General features: G+C 44.0%; 1 protein-coding gene across 3 annotated transcripts in view; it reads left to right on the top strand.

Moving 5' to 3' along the window:
• DGUOK (deoxyguanosine kinase) overlaps positions 1 to 17,376 on the top strand; it is a 49,208-nt gene that overhangs the window by 3,091 nt on the left and 28,741 nt on the right. For 2 of the 3 annotated variants that reach the window (XM_069102806.1, XM_069102804.1), the window contains exons 1-3: positions 1 to 621; positions 11,354 to 11,485; positions 11,873 to 11,985. The exon at positions 1 to 621 is cut by the window's left edge. In XM_069102806.1, coding sequence (XP_068958907.1) covers positions 483 to 621; positions 11,354 to 11,485; positions 11,873 to 11,985 — 384 coding nt within the window. In that variant the 5' untranslated portion in view covers positions 1 to 482. The remainder of the gene's footprint in view (positions 622 to 11,353; positions 11,486 to 11,872; positions 11,986 to 17,376) is intronic. The other variant, XM_069102807.1, reaches the window with a different exon arrangement.

Raw genomic sequence — 17,376 nt, 5'->3', positions numbered from 1 at the left:
CGGGTCCGCGCCTCTGCTGGGTGCCCGCGGCGGCTGGGCCGGGTCCGCGCCTCTGCTGGGTGCCCGCGGCAGCGTGCTCTGCTTCGCCAGTTTCTGCCTTACTCGCGCGTGTGACGTCCGGCCCCGGTTACACCGGGCGCTCCCCGAGGGCAGGCTCTGTCTCTGCCGCCCTTGGCATACACAGCCCCGACAGCACCCAGCGGTAACAGGGACTCAACCAGCGCTGGCTGGCTGACTCACCCGCGTCCCCGGGAGATCGGGAGGGTGGCTGGGGCTCGATGCCCACGCGGGGGAAGGCTGGAGCCCAGGGCATTCTGGTTCCGTCCAGGACGCGCAGGGCGGAAGCAGCGGCCCCGGGGCCTGGGCCACCCAGCCCCCATCTCGATCACAGCTTCTCGGCGGGGGGCGGAGCGGGGCGGCAAGCCCCACCCCCACACCCCGGGAGCCGCACGTACTGAGGGCGGAGGAGGCGGAGGAAGAGGATGGCTCTGGGCCGGCCGGCTCCGCAGCTGCGCCTCCTGCTGCGCTCCTCCCTCGGAACCATGGCCCAGAACCGGCGCGCCGCGTCGGGCCCAGCTCCAAGGCGCGGACCCCGGCGCCTCGCGGTGGAAGGCAACATCGGTAAGGTACCCGAGCCGCGGGGCGTGCGCCCAGGCCGTGGGCGGGGCGGCCGGGGAGGAGGCGGAGCCTGATTTTGCTTGGGCCCGGCTCGGAAGGTTTGTCGCGATAGGCCCGTGGGTAGGATGGGTGGGGTCGGCCGAGGCCTGGTGTGAGCCTGCGCAGTGACAGGCGCCCAAGGAACAGCCCCGAGGACGGCCGTGGGGGAGGGGGGAAGGGGGGGAAGAAGGCCGCGAGTATTTGGGGAGCCGCGATCCCCGCTGCGGCCACCCACTGACCCCTTAGGGCCGAGAGGGACCTACTGGCTCAAGGGGCCAGGAGCCCAGACTGGACCTGACCCGATCTGCATCCCCCCTGGAAAATGGAAGGTTTTCGCTTGAAGCCCTCCAGTAACGGGGAGCTCACGCTGGCTCTAGGCCCAGGGGAGATGGGCAGCACATTTATTGTGCGCTTACTGTTCTCCAGTCAATGTGCTGAACTCGGGAGACGACCCTGTAGCAGCAAGCACCCCGGCGTCCCTGGGGGGCTTGCTGCTACAGACCCCCAAGGAGGTCACAATTTAATGGCGGAAACAAGCAAACAGACAAAATTACATGCAAAAATGCTATCGAGCAAAGTCCCAGAATGAAGAGGGGTTGGGAGAAGATGGGGTTTGAGCCGGGACTTAACGAGCCAGGGAAGCCAGTAGGTGGAGATTTCTAGGGGAGAGCATTCCAGACAGGAGCCTGGGGGACACCCAGAGACTATTGCTCGAGGTTTTGCGAGCCCCTCTTCCCCTCTCCCCCCCACGAGACGGGTCTGATACCCCTCCCTGGTCCTGGGCCCTTCGGCGTCGTAAAGCCCAGAAATGGACCCAGGGCTCTAGAGAGAGGTGGTTTGAATAGGCCAGAAAACATCAGACTCTTCTCTCCTTAGTCCTGGACCCCTCGGTGGGCCTAAGGTCGAATTACCTTTTACGGTTACCTAGGCCCGCTGTTGCCTTCACTGTACCCTCCAGAGCTCTTTCAGACAGGATGTCTGTGGCCCTGCCCCCATCTTTGGGTTGGCTTGGCATTTGAATTTAGCAAACATCTAGTTGTAGGGAAGGCTTGGTGCTACACCAGGGATGCGCACAGAAAGGAAACTGTCTGCGCCGAACTTTACATTTCTACTGACTGGAGCAGATGTAGACAAATGATTCAATGCAAAGTATCCATAGGGTAATACAAACTTTCCCCACAGGAGAGTGTTTGTAATTACTAACTTGCCCATTGGCCAGGGAGATAAAGCCCAAGGTCCCAGCCCTCATCTGGCTCGAGGGTGTGGGCTCTTTATAGCAGACTAGGGAAATGGACATTACAAGCCTAGTCTGAGGGACTTTGCCCAGTTCTTTACCTTTCTAATTGCGGATGTACTCTGCAGCTGCAGCCTTAGGGAAATAATGGACTGGTCTCTGGCCTCTTTACCTACTTCCCCAGTCAGAGTTGTAAAAGGCACCAATGATTGATCTAATCTAAAGGCCAGATCTGATGGCCTTTCCTTGGGGCCTCGACCTTCCTGAGCTCTCTGCCACCTGTGACACTATTGATCTCTCTTTGTTATTGGATATCGGCTCCTCTAGATTTTCTTGACATTGCTGTCTCCTACCTGTCTAACAATTCCTCAATCTCTTTGCTGACTCTCAATCTAGATTGTGGCCCTTCACCATACAGGTTCCCCAAGGCTCTGCCCTGGTTCTCTACTCCCTCTATACTATCATACTTGATGATTTCATTAAGTCCCATGACTTTACCATCAGGAAGATGATTCCCAGATCATTGAATCCAGCCCTCACCAGCATCATGTCACCCAATGCCTTTTGGACATCTTGAACTAGATGTCCCATAGACATCTCAAACTGAATGTGTCCAAAGTGGAACTCATTATCTTCCTCCACCAAGTCCTCTCCTCTTCCAAACTTCCCTATTCTTTTAAGTTATTTTTTATTTTACTCAATCAGCAAAAAAAATCACCTTCTTTATCTCTCACATTAATCCATCCCCCCCCCCTCCAAGTGGAGAGCAAAGGAAAAACAAATTCCCTGTTACAGCCATGTATAGTCAAGCAAAACAAATCCCCCCCCCATTGGCTGTGTCCACACACACACACACACACACACACACACACACACACACACACACACCCCTCCCTCATTCTGCACTCTAAGTACATCACCTTTCTGTCAGGAGGTGGGTAGCTTGCTTCCACATTGGTCCTCTCTATTGCTGATTACACTGATCAGCTTTCCTAAGCCTTTCAAAATTGCTAGTCTTGATGATGTTGTCATTGTATGTATTTTTCTTCTGGTTCTGCTCACTTTACTCTGCTTTAGTTCAGGTAAGTTTCCTCAGGTTTCTGCATGACTCCATAACATCATTTCTTACATCACAATGGTTTTCCATGACCTTTTATGTCATCATGTGTTCAGCCATTCCCCAGTTTATGCCTCCCCTGAGATTCCCATTTTGCCATCTTAAAAAGAGCTATAAATAGTGTTGTATGTCCTTATTTAGAGTTTGTTTTGCTTAGAGCTAATCCTTCCTTGGGGTGGCTAGGTGGCTCAGTGAACAGAGCACTGGCCCTGGAGTCAGGAGGATCTGCATTCAAATCCTGCCTTGTACAATAAAACTCACTTGCCCTGTGACCTTGGGCAAGTCACTTAACCCTGCCCCCCCTCCAAAAAGCAAAAAAAAAAAGTATGAACTAACCCTTCCCTTATCCTGTTGTTATTGCTGTTCAGTCATTTCCGTTGTGTCTGACTCTGCATGACCCCATTGGGGGTCTCTTGGCAGTTTGCCATTTCCTTCTCCAGCTCATTTGACTGATGAGGAAATGGAGGCAAACAGGGTGAAGTGACTTGTCCAGGGTCACACAGTAAGTGTCTAAGGCCAGATTTGAACTCACAAAGATGAGTCTTGCTGATTCCAGGCCCCATGTTCTGTCCACCATCCCACCCAGCTGCCCCTCAAATTAATACCTTCCCTCTAATTGCCTTCTCCCATCATTTCTCCCCTTTTCCTTCTATTTCCCCATTGAACGAAATGTACTTTTGTGTTCAGCTGTATGCGTGTGTGTATGTGTGTATATGTGTGTGTGTGTGTTATTCCATCCAGATGACAATGAGGTTATACCACTTCCCCCTTTCCCTTCTTCTCGTTTGTAGAGATGTTAAGTCTCACACTGATGATGTGAGGTCATCTTTCCTACTGTTCCTCCCCCTTTCCCAGTGTATTCCTCCTTCCATTGGTCTCTTAAGATTATCAAGATATAAAGAGAGCCACTCCCAAGTCTCGCCCCAGGCAGCTAGTGGGCAGTGGATAAAGTGCTAGCCTTGAAGTCAGGAGAACATGAGTTCAAATCCAATCTCTGATACTAGCTGTGTGGCCCTGGGCAAGTCACTTAACCCTGTTTGCCTCTGTTTCCTCATCTGTAAAATGAGCTGGAGAAGGAAATGGCAAACCACTCCAGTATTTTTGCCAAGAAAATCTCAAATAGGGTCACAAAGAGTCAGACACAACTGAAAATGACAGAACAACAATAAAAATTATCTTTGATGATCATAGGATTCACACACTAGCATCTCCCAAGATTAGAATATAAGCAGTTTTCCTGTTTATCATTGTTCACACATGTCTTACTCTGGGCCTCAGTTTCATCACCTGAAAAAGAAGCAAATAATAGTACCTACCTCACCCAGTTTGGGAGGATCAAAGGAGAGAACACATTTAAAGGACTTTGCAAACTCTAAAGTACTATCACAATGTTAGCTGTGTGCATTGACTATTATTATTGTTACCCAACTGCCCCTAAAATTCCTCCTTTGAAATAGAGTCAGGAAAACCTGCCCCAGACAGCAGCCACATCCATCTGTCTGCCCCCACTCAGCACCCATAATTCTATCCTCTCTGCCAAGAAGGAATGAAAACTTCTTAGGCCACTTGGGAAGAAGCAGTTTGTGAAAGGCAGCTTGTGTGGATCACATCACCGATTCTGGATGCCAGATGGGCCCTGTCTTGCCTTGTTTCTCATAAGGTCATGAAATGAGTGCCAGATCTAGGGGAAAGCTGAGGATTCCACATAGCTTGTCTTTTTAATCATTGACTCTCTGATTGCCTGAAACCTGAGACTTCAGCTTTTCCATCTTCTTTCAAGTCCTTTCAAGCCCAATAGGGTATAGCAGTACTCTGTTGTGATTGCCTCTGTCCTCAATGCTATGTGACCATTATTAAAGTCTCTTTCTTTCTGGACCTTCTTTGCCCACTTTTTTCTTTTTTTTTTTTTTTTGGAAGAGGGAAGGGAGGGCAATTGAGGTTAAGTGACTTGCCCAAGGTCACACGGATAAAAAGTGCTACATGTCTGAGGTCAAATTCGAACTCAGATCCTCCTGACTCCAGGGCCAGTGCTGTATTCACTGCACCACCTAGCTGCCTCCCTTTGCCCTCTCTTGATTCCCAGGAAATGGCTTTTCTCCTACAGGAGCCCTGGATTATAGAATCCTAGGTTTAATGTTGGAAGACACCTTGGAAGTTATCAAGTCCCTATGCTCAAAGGGCTATAAAACTGTGCATATCCTTTGACCCAGCAATACCACACCAGGTCTGGATCCCAAACAGATTTAAAAAAGAAAAGGAAAATGACTTATACATACAAAGATATTTATAGCAGCTCTTTTTGTAGTGGCAAAGAATTGGAAATTGAAGGCATGCCCATCATTTGAAGAATGGCTGAAGAAGTTGTGGTATATGATTGTGATGGAATACAGTCATTCTATAAGAAATGATGAGCAGGGAGGCAGCTAGGTGGCACAGCAAGTAAAGCGCTGGCCCCGGAGTCAGGAGGACCCAAGTTCGGTTCCGGCCTCAGACACTTCACAGCCACACTAAAAAAACTAGCCGTGTTACCTTGGGCAAGTTACTTAACCCCAATTGCCCTCCAAAAAGCAAAAAGAAAAAAGAAAGAAATGATGCTCTCAGAAAAACCTGGAAAGACTTCATGAACTGATGCAAAGTGAAGTGAGCAGAAGCAGGAGAATATTGTACACAGTAATGGCAACATTGTATGATCAATTTTGAATGACTTAGCTAGTCTCAGTGATACAGTGATCCAAGAAATTCTGAAGGGCTTATGATGAAAAATGCTGTCCCTCTCCAAAGCCCGGATGGAATCTGAATGCAGATTGAAGCAAACTTTTAAAACTTTATTTTGCTTGGGTTTTGGTTGTGTTGGGTTTTTTTTTTGGGGGGGGGGGTCTGTTTTTTTCCTTGACAACATGGCCAATATGTTTTGTGTGACTATACATGTATAATCTATATAAAATTGCTTGCCTTCTCAATAAGGGAGAGGGAAAGGAAAGAATTTGCAACTCAAAATTTTTAAAAACAAAAAATATAAATTGTTTTTAGATGTAATTGAAAAAATATATACAAAAATTTTAATTTAATTAAATTTTTAAAAGAAGTTATCAAGTCAAACTGCCTCCATTTTTTTTTAATGAGCAATAGGAGTTAAGTAACTTGCTCAAGGTTACACAGCCAGTTATTTCTGGATATGGTGCTAAGTGTCAGAACCCAGATTCTATCCCCAGATCATCCCGACACTGGAGCCGGTGCTCTTACTTGCTGAGCCACCTGGCCGCCCCAAACTGCCTCCATTTTATAAATTGACTGAGGCCCAGAAGTTGTTTGACTTTCCTAAAGCCACACAGGTAATATATATCAGAGATGGAATTTGAACCCAGGTTCTATGACCCCAAAGCACTCAGAACTTGGCCTTTGGGGCAGGTAGGTGGCACAGTAAGTAAGAGTGCTGGCCCCAGAGTTAGGAGGACCTGGGATTGGTTTCGGCCTCAGATACTTAACACCCACAAATACACACATGAACTGGTCATGTAACCTTGGGCAAGTTACTTAACCCCAATTGCTTAAAAAAAAAAAAAGAACTTGAGCTTCTTTAGCACATATGCATATGTATATCACCCATTAAAGTTGGGCTACAACATCACAAGCCTACTGGTAGGTGCCACTGCTTGGCATATGAAATATTCCCAACTGAAAAGTTCCCAAGTTGGAATTTCCAGTTTCTGTAAATCTCTTTTGTTTTTTCTGCTCCATATAGACCCTTGGAGTTCTATGTCTCTGCTCCTATAGCTTAGGCATAAGGAAAATACCTGTGGCCCCAGATGTGGGGGAAAGGCTGGGCCCCTATAAAGGGAGAGGGAAACTGTAGAGCTGAGCAGTTGTTAATGACTCACATTTACAAAAGTTTATAAAATCTTGTTTAAGTCACATGACCATACAGTTCTGTATGGGTTAAGGCATAAATGAGGTATGGTTTAAGACACTTGAAGGATTATTAGACTTAGAGAAAGGGAATCTGAGCTTCAGAGGAGTTCAGTGATCTGTCCATGGTCATACAGGTCCTGAGTGTCAGAGGCAGAATTGGAACCCAGGCGTTCCTGAGTCCAAACCCAACACACTCTCCCTCCTCTGCTTACCTCCCATCACTCATTCACTCACCATGGCCTTACCTCAAGACCTTCCAGCCTCCTTTTATGAAAAATTTGCCTTCCCACTTAGTTTCAGGGGGAAACCACCCCACTGTGTATTGTCATCTCTTTGGGAGCTTTCCAGTGGCCATTACCGGCCAGGACCTTGGAGGTTTTGAAACTCCTCTGACCCTAAGTAAGAAATTGTCTGAGTTCATCCTCTGGCTAAGACAGTGAGAAGCCCCAATCCTAAAAATCCAAGCTGGGGAGACCAGTGGTCTCAGTGATAAGGGAGGTTGGAATTGTTTAAGGGTCAATATGTGGATGCCGCTTTCTCAGCTGGGACTCACCAGGTCCATCAGGTGCTTTCTCCCCTTAATCTTGCCTCTACAGAAGGGATTATTGAGTCCTATCAGGAGGAAGACAGCTAGGTGGGGCTGCAGTGGGCTCAGAATCAAAACTGGCACAGAATATCTTCCGGGATCTGACTGGCTTTCAAGTTGCTTCTACTTACCCATCCAGTACAGTCTGATCGGAAGGGCATCTGCTTGTGTTAGAGAACTTGAGTTCAAATTCCATCTAAAATGGTTACTACCCATGCAACCTTAGGCAAGTCAGTTAACTATCCTGGGCCTCAGTTTCCTCATCTGTACAATGAGGGCAGTAAGCCTAGCTTTTAGGTCTAGCTCTATGACCCTACAGTTCCCTTTCATTTTGGCCTGACTCTCCATTTTCCAGTACTTCCCACCCTGACTCCCCAAATACCAGGCTCTCTTGGAAATTTTCTCTGTGTCCTCTCTTTGTTCAGGTACAGTTGGACTACATGACCCCAGAGCTTCCTTCAGACTCTGAAATTCTGTAATTCCATGACACTCAAGCAAGCATTTATTGGGCACCTACTGTGTACTAGTAGGGCCAGCTAGATGACACAGTAGATAGAGTGCCCTGCCTGGAGTCTGGAAAACTCATCTTCCTAAGTTCAAATCTGTCCTCAGACACTCACTAGCTATGTGACCCAGAGCAAGTCACTTAACCCTGTTTGCCTCAGTTTCCTACTCTATCAAACAAGCTGGAGAAGGAAATGGTAAACCACTCCAGTATCTTTGCCAAGGAAACCCCAAATGGGGTCATGAAGAGTCAGACATGACTGAAATGACTAAACAGCTGTATACCAGGCCCTATGCTTAGCATTAAGAAATGAAATAACTAACTCTCACCATCAAGAAGCTTACATCCTATCAGAAGAGACACCATGTTGAGGCCAGGCATGGTAATTTGGGGAGCCATGAGCATCAGGAGAGGTCCCGTGGAGAAAGTTGAAGGAAATAAAGGACTCTTTGGAGGAGGAGGAGGAGGAAGGTGGTGGCGGTGATGATAACGATGAACTTCACCATTAGCAAACACAACCATTTCCATAGACAGAGAAGGGCAGAAAAAGAGGATTGTTCATGAAACAGGGAATCTGTTATGTGCAGCTTGGGTGTTCTCAGAGTGGATGTTAAATGTAACACGCTGATGCCAGCTTTGGCCTGCTTGCCTGTGTTCTCAGCTGCCTCAGTTCTCTTCTCTTTCTCATTAATGTTTCATTAATTCTCTTTTTGGAGGAATGAGCAAGAGTGAGGCATTGCTGCATTCCCAGGGCTGCGAAAAGGCAGAGACAGGAGGGGGTGTTTGATGAGAAGCAAGGAAGCCAGTGTGGCTGGACCAGAGCGTGTGGGAACTGGTGTAAGGAATAATAAAGGTTGAAAGGGCACTGGGGACCAGACTGTGAAGGACTTAAAAGGTCTCACAGAGGAGTTTAGATTTGATCCTAAAAGAAATAGGGAGCCATTGGAGTTTATTGAATAGTGACAATCAATCAGCACATATCTATGGAGCAGCTACTGGATACAAGGCATTATATGAGACATTGGGATAGAAAACAAAAATAGAAGTGCCTCTGTCCTCCCCTACCTGTGGAGGGGAGTGTGGGATGTTTACATATAAGTATATCATCCCCCCCCCAAAAAAAAGGGGAGGTAATTTTTGAGGGAATCTCTAGCAGTGGAGGGGTTGGGAAAGGGAGGTAGCATTTGAACTGTTCTTTGAAGGAAGTTAGGAATTCTAAGAAGGCACAGTAAGGGGCTCTTGCTGTTCAGGAGGAAGTCTGTGTGATACCATAGAGATGGCACTCGGTGGTGCAGTGAATAGAGCACCAGCCCTGGAGTTAGGAGGACCTGAGTTCAAATCCAACCTCAGACACTTAACACTTACTACGGTAGCTATGTGACTTTCAGAGGCATTCCTTTCCTGCATGGATTGGATAACATGGACTAAGTTGTCCTTTACAAGTCCCAAATTCTGTTACTCTGTAACTCCAAGGCCAGGGTCCTTTGTACCAGCCAAACTGCCTCTCAGCATGCTTCACCTCCTCTCTGGTGGGGGGTGAAGTTGGCATGAGGTTAACCCAAGGAGACACAAAGGGCATTTCTTGCCATACTCACAGAAAACGCAGCTATAGTAACAGGTCAGTCTGTTCCTCTCCCCCTCCCCCCTTGCTGCCAGGGCTCCAACCCTTTGCACTTACTTGCAAGTTACTTAACCCCAATTGCCCTGCCTCCCCCCTCCAAAAAAGGCAAAGAGAGAGACAGAGAGAGAGAGAGAGAGAGACACACAGAGAGAGAGACAGAGAGAGACTGGGGAGGAAATGTATCATGTGAGAAAGAGCACAGTTGGGCTGGACCATAAAGTGGCTGGACAAGGAGAGTAATGTGTAATAATGCAAAAATGTGTGATGGAGCCAGATTGGGGTTGTCGTTCAGTCATTTCAGCTTTGTGCAGTTCTCTATAACCCCTTTTGCGGTTTTCTTGGCAGATACTGGAGTAGTTTACCATTTCCTTCTCCAGCTCATTTTACAGATGAGGAAACTGAGGCAAACAGTGTTAAGTGACTTGCCCAGGGTCACAAGGCTAGCAAGTATCTAAGACCAGATTTGAACTCGGTTCTTCCTAACTCCACGCCTGGCACTCTAGCCACTGTGCCACCTAGCTGCCCATATATTTTTGATCATGACTGTAGCAGCAAGCACCCCAAGCGCATCCTCAGGGTTTGCTGCCCATACAGGTTCTTGGATCTGCTTTGTTAAAGGAAAGCAATTCAAAATGGGTTAACAAGCTTACTTTAATCAGTCAGACATATATCGTTTACCTTGTTCAGGGGAAAGAGGTCAGCACCCCTAACTTCAAAGCATACAGGCAGAATTATCAAGACAGAAACAGATCAAGTAGACAGATTTCCAAACTGTCCAACCATTACATCCATACCAAATCAGCATCTGGGTTTTTCAAAGCCGGGGGACTCTCAACAACGGCTTTCCAGAATTCAGATCAAATCACAGAACACTTCTCAAAGTGAGTCCCAAAACAAAGCTACACATCAGGGCTTATATAGCCTTCTCCTGGCTCAGAGAATGTAACAACCTTTTGGACCCACTGGCCAATCAAAAAGTATCTACTGAAAAACAAGCCTCCCACCCCAGGCTACAGGTGCACTTTAGCCTAGGGGCAGGAAGCCTAGGGAAGATCTTCCAAATTTGCATTCCCATTACATTGGGCCCCAAGATCTTTCATGCCCATAGCATAGACAATTTACTTGTGAATTATCATTAAACATCTCTTAGGTCACATTTTCAAAGTACAGAACTAAAGTTACCAAAGTGGCCACTGGGCCTTAAACAAACACAATGTACATAGCATTATTACCTCAATTCAAAACAAGAGTTCAAATAAAGTTCTCTGGGGGGGGGAGGGGTATCCTTCCCCTCACACAGCTCCAGCCCCTGCCTCCAAGCACAGAGAGGGGGCTGGGCAACAAAACCAACAAGGTGGGGTCCCTGGGGATCCAAGGCACTTCATCCCACCCACCATAGTCACAAGTCCATCCTCCCCCAGGGTCCCAAACTGTGGGATGCAGCCAGGAAACACACTCAGTGCCCCTGCTTTGCTGCTCAGTTCTTATCTTTTCCTGTGGCTGAATTCCGAACTCCTGGGCTCCTTCTCCTCCTGCAGGCAGCAGCCGCTCCTGGCTTCTGCCCAGGTCCCGATGCAGGCAGCTCACCATTCCTGCTCTCAGCTCAGCAAAGTCTGCATGCAGGCCACTCTTCTCTCCTGGTCCATGGCTCCACAGAGTCACAGCTACCAAAACTGGGAAACAAACAATTATCCCAGCCCCCATACTTTCCTTTTACTCTGCAGATCCTGTTCGGGTGCCATTTTGTAGCGGCAAGTACCCCAAGCGCGTCCTCAGGGTTTGCTGCCCATACAGGTTCTTGGATCTGCAACAACGGCTTCCCAGAATTCAGATCAAATCACAGAACACTTCTCAAAGTGAGTCCCAAAACAAAGCTACACTTCAGGGCTTATATAGCCTTCTCCTGGCTCAGAGAATGTAACAACCTTATTGACTCACTGGCCAATCAAGAAGTATCTACTGAAAAACAAGCCTCCCACCCCCATGTTTCAGGTGCACTTTAGCCTAGGGGTAGGGAAGATCTTCCAAATTTGCATTCCCATTACAATGACCAATGTAGGAATTTGTTTTGTTTGACCATGTATATTATAAAGGTTTTGATTTTCCTTTTTGCATCCCTGTGTAGGGTGGGGTAGAAGAAAGAGAAATGATGATCATGATTATATTATATAGTATATATTATTTATAATATATAATAATTGATAGTGAAAAAATGAATTTTTAAAATGTCATTTCTTTTGCAGCTGTGGGGAAATCCACCTTTGTGAAGTTGCTCCTGAAAACCTTCCCTGAGTGGCACATAACTTCTGAACCAATAACAGCGTGGCAGAACGTCCAGGCTATTGGCACGCCAACAGTAAGTGCATGGGGTTGGAGCCCTGACAGCAAGGGGGGAGGGGGAGAGGAATAGACTGACCTTCTGCTATGGCTGCATTTTCTATGAGTGGGGCAAGAAATGCCCTTTGTGTCTCCTTGGGTTAACCTCATGCCAACTTCACCCTCCACCAGAGAGGAGGTGAAGCATGCTGAGAGGCAGTTTGGCTGGTACAAAGGACCCTGGCCTTGGAGTTACAGGGTAACAGAATTTGGGACCTGTAAAGGACAACCTAGTCCACATTATCCAATCCAGGAAGAAAGGGAATCCCTCTGAAGGCTTTTGTCTTGTCTCTGCTTGGAAACTTCTGAGGAGGGGAAATCCACTGCCTCTCAATGGAGGCCATTTTGCTTTTGGACAGCTCTCATAGTGACCAAGTTTTCCTCACATCAAACCTAAAATGATGTCTTTGCAACTTTCATTCACTGCTCCTGGTGTGGTTCAATCCTCTGGAGCCAAATGGAGTAAGTCTAATCCCTCATCCATAAGGCTGCTATCATTGCCCCGCCCCACCCTATCCCTGGAGCTTCTCTTCTTCAGAGCAAACAGCCCAGTTCCTCTGACATTCATATGCCATGGAATCCAGGCCCTTTGCCTCTTCTGGACACTCTGTGCCTTATTGATGTCATTCTTTTTTTTTTTTAGTTTATTTTTGTTTTCAACATTTACTTCCATAAGATTTTAAGTTTTTAATTTTCTCTCCCTCCTTCCTTTCCCCTCTCCCCAAGATGGAGTGCAATCTGATATAGGCTCTACTTATACATTCACATTAAACACATTTTCACATTAGTCATAATGTAAAGGAGAATTAGAACTAATGGGAGGAACCACAAGGAAGAAGAAATAAACAAAACAAGAAAAGAAAAGGAGAGCAAGCAGTCTGCTTCCATCTGCATTCAGACTCCTAAGTCCTTTCTCTGGAGGTGGGTGGTCTTTTCCATCATGAGTCTTTTGGAATTGTCTTAGGTCCTTGCAGTGCTGAGAAAGTCAGTCATCATACAATGCAGCTGTTACTGGATATAGCATTCTCCTGGTTCTGCTCACTTCACTCAGCATCAGTTCATATAAATCTGCCCAGGTTTCTCTGAAGTCTGCCTGCTCCTCATTTCTTACAGCACAGTAGTATGTCATTACATCCATATACCACAACTTGTGTAGCCACTCCCCAGGAACTGTGATGTTAAAATATGAAAACAGTATGCTAGGAGAGGTTTGATGAAGGCAGAATATGATGAGACTGTCTCCTTATTTTTGAAAGCTATTGATTATTTTCAGACAAATAGTTAAATCTACCCAAACTTTCCCCATCCTATACTTGCTTTTTAAGATGATTTTCTTTTTTTTCTCATTTTGAACTTGATAAACACCAACAAACATGAGCATTTCCAGATGTAAAGAACAGAAAGAAAGCAGTTTATGAATCATGAACCTCTATTATATATATTTTGGTTATGTAATGACATAATTAGCACAATATATTGGTTTCAAAGCTAGCCAGCCTGTCTGTGTCTCCCTTTGAACCCTTCTCTGTGTGTTTTGTTTCTTTTTTTGTTTTTTTGCTTTTTGGAAGGCAATTGGAGTTAAGTGACTTGCCAAAGTCACAGGGCTAGTAATTGTGTCAAGTGTCTGAGGCTGGATTTGTACTCAGGTCCTCCAGACTCCAGGGCAGGTGCTCTATTCAATGTGCCATCTATCCACCCCTTCTCTGTGTTTTAAAAAAGTGTTTTAGTGACCCTATTTTCTCCCCCACTTTTTTTATATCATTATCACAACCCAATCCTACCATCCCCCTCTAAGGTTGCAAATGGCTCTATTGTAACAAATAAGCCTAATCAAACAAAACAAATTCACACATTGGCCATCTCAGAAAATATATGTCACATTGGGCTCTTCTAGTCCATCACTTCTCCCTCAGGAGGTGGTTAGTAGGCTTCATCATCTACCCTCTGCAGTTGTAGCTAGCCATTGCATTGAGTGCTTAAGTCTCTCAAAGTTGTTTTTCTTTATTATTTTTTTGTAATTGTTCAGTCTTTTAAGTTGTGCCCAACCCTTCATGATCCCATTTGAAGTTTTCTTGGCAAAGATACTGAAATGGGGGTGGCTAGGTGGCTCAGTGAGTAAAGCACTGGCCCCAGAGTCGGGAGGACCTGAGTTTGGTTCCAGCCTCAGACACTTAACCCAAAAGAAAACTAGCCGTGTAACTTTGGGCAAGTTACTTAACCTCAGTTGCCCTCAAAAAGGCAAAAAAAAAGAAAAGAAAATGTGCCTTAATCTTTACTCTGAGTCCATCAGTTCTCTGAGGGTGGATAATAGTTTTAACTTGTGGACTTTGGAATTGTACACAGTCATTATATTAATTATAGTTCCTAAGTCTTTCAAAGTAGTTTATCTTTACAATATTGTTGTTACTGTAAATAAATTTTTCTCCTGGTTCTGCTCACTTAGCTCCACATTAATTCATTCAAGTGTTCCCAGGTTTTTTCTGAAACTATCTCCTTCATTATTTCTTATAGTACAATAGTATTCCATAACCTTTGTGTACCATAACTTGTTCAACGATTCCCCAATTGATGGGTCCCTTTGACTTTCAATTCTTAGAACACACACACACATACATAAAAAGCTAATATAAATTTTTTGTATTTTGATCTTTTGGGGGTATAGACCCAACAGTACCATCACTGGATCAAAGGGTATATTGTGGAGAGGAAAAAAAGAAAAAAAAAACTATAGACAAATATCCCAAATGGAGTGACATGTAAAAGTAAAGAGAATATTAAAAGTATATTAAGGGGCGGCTAGGTGGCGCAGTGAGTAAAGCGCCGGCCCCGGAGCCAGGAGGACCTGAGTTCGGTTCAGGCCTCAGACACTTAACACCCACACAAAAAAACTAGCCATGTAACCTTGGGCAAGTTACTTAACCCCAATTGCCCTCCAAAAGGCAAAAAAAAAAAGTTGGGGCGGCTAGGTGGCACATTGAATAGAGCACCGGCTCTGGAGTCAGGAGGGCCTGAGTTCAAATCCGGCCTCAGACACTTGACACAATTACTAGCCATGTGACTTTGGGCAAAGTCACTTAACCCCAATTGCCCTCCAAAAATGAAAGTATATTAAGAGGATCTTATGTTATGACAGTTGGTATTATACCAGAAATGTTGGGTTGATTAAATATAAGGAAAACTATAAATATAACTATATTAATACCAAAAATTATTTTTTAAAACATGATTATATTTATAAATTCTGAAAAGACTATGACAAAATCAGGATGCATAGCTCTATAAACAATACATTAATGTGCCTGTCTTTTCACAGACCCTCCAACATTAGTCATTTTCCTTCAAATACTGGGTGATAAAGTAGAGACAGTGCCAGAGTTGGGATCAGGAAGACCTAAATTTAAACTGTGCTCCAGACTCTTGAAACACTTACTGGTGGTGTGATCTTGGACAAATTACCTGAGGTGTGAGGTGAAAGTGCATAGTTGATTTTAATTCTCATTTCTCTTATTATAAACTATTTGGAGCATTTTTTAAAATTATAATGAATAGATTAGGTGTTCCTACCCTTTGACCCTTCATCTGTTAGAGAATAGTTCCTCATATTTGTATCAATTCCACATATTTCTTGGATGTCAGACCTTTATCATCAAAATTTGCTGAGATATTTTTAAGCCAGTTAATGGTTTCCCTTTTAACTGCATTGCTTTGAGTCATACAAAAATCTTTAATTTTGTAGATTTAAAAGCATCCATTTTATCTGCAGTGATCCGCACTATCCTTTGTTTGGTCAGGAACTTTCTCCCTATCCATAGTTGTTAATTTAAGTAATATTATTATTTTAATTATTTTGGAATGAACTATTTTTGAGCAAATAATATTTCTTTAATTTGGGAGGTCTTTTCATAGTATTTTGTAATTGTATTCATAAAGTAGATAGACACCCAAATGTTTTATATATTTGGCAATTATTTTGAATGGATTTTTCTCTTTCTAACTCTTCTTGCTGGGTTTTCTTTGTAGAATTCAGAAATGCTGGTGACTTATGTTGATTTATTTTCTATCCAGTAACCTTTGCTCTGGTTGTTTCAGTTGTTATTTTAGTTGATTATTTTGGGCTCACTAGATAGACCATCATATTGTACCTGCAAGAAGCAATAGTTTCGGGGGCAGCTAGGTGGCATAGTCAATAGAGCACCAGCTCTAGAGTCAGGAGGACCTGAGTTCAAATCCAGCCTCAGACACTTAACACACTAGCCATGTGACTTTGGTCAAGTCACTTAACCCCAATTGCCCTCCAAAAAGCAAAAAAAAAAAAAGCAACAGTTTCCTCTTTACTTATGTCTATTCCCTCAGTTTCTTTTTCTTCTCTTATTGCTTTCACTAGCATTTCTTGTGATGATAGATATCCTCACTTTACCCCTGACTTTATTGGAAAGTCTTTCTTCATTACATATAATACCAACTTGAGTGTTTCAATAGATAATACTTCCTAAATTAAAGAAAGGGTTATTTATTCCTATACTACTTTATGTTGTTGTTGTTGTTGTTGAAACAGAAATAGAAACTAGTTTTTGTCAACCTCAGACTCTATCAATATAATCATGCACTTTTTATTTTGTTTTTAATATAGTCTGTTATGTTTCATTTTTCCTTAAATTAAACCAACTCTATATTCTTAGTATAAAACCAACCTGATCATAGTGTAAAATCTATTTTTAACCATGTTACTGAAGTCTCTTTGTTAATATTTTATTTGATATTTTTGTATCACTGTTCATTTGAGATATTAATCTATAGTTTTCTTTCTCTGTTTTTTTCTCTCTCTCTGACTCTATATCAGGAGCATACTTGTATCATAAAAAGAGTTTCTAAGTATCTCTCCTTTTTCTATTTTAACCATCTATTGTTAATTGTTCTTTGAACATTTGATAGAATTCACTTGTGAATCCATATGGTTGTAAAGATTTTTCTATGGCTTATTCAATTTGATTTTCTGATATAAAATTATTTGAATTATTTCTTATTGAGATAGTTGGGGTAGTTTTTGTTTTTGTAATCAGTTATCAATTTTTTTGGCCTATAATTAGACAGGATAGATGCTTTTAGTTCCCTTCATTTAACTTCATTTGTGAATTTTTTTTCATTTTTCCCTCTCATTTTTTAAATCAAACTTTTTTTTATTCCAGTACTTTGTTTTATCAATTCAATTTTTTTTGTTTTTTGCTTTTGTAAATCTCTTCTTTCATTTTCAGAATTTGTACCTGTTATTCAGTTAGGGTTTTTTGCTTTGTCGATTTTCTTTTTTTTAATATTCAATACCCACCCAATACATTGATTTGTTCTTTTTCCCTTTCGTTGAAAAATCTCTAAG

The sequence above is a fragment of the Petaurus breviceps genome, unplaced genomic scaffold, assembly GCF_028583685.1.
Source record: "Petaurus breviceps papuanus isolate PSGF00001 unplaced genomic scaffold, PetGlider_PUasm1.0 556, whole genome shotgun sequence".
Classification (NCBI taxonomy): Eukaryota; Metazoa; Chordata; class Mammalia; order Diprotodontia; family Petauridae; genus Petaurus; species Petaurus breviceps.
The sequence above is the reverse complement of the archived record's forward strand: the minus strand, read 5'-3'. Positions and strand labels throughout refer to the sequence as shown.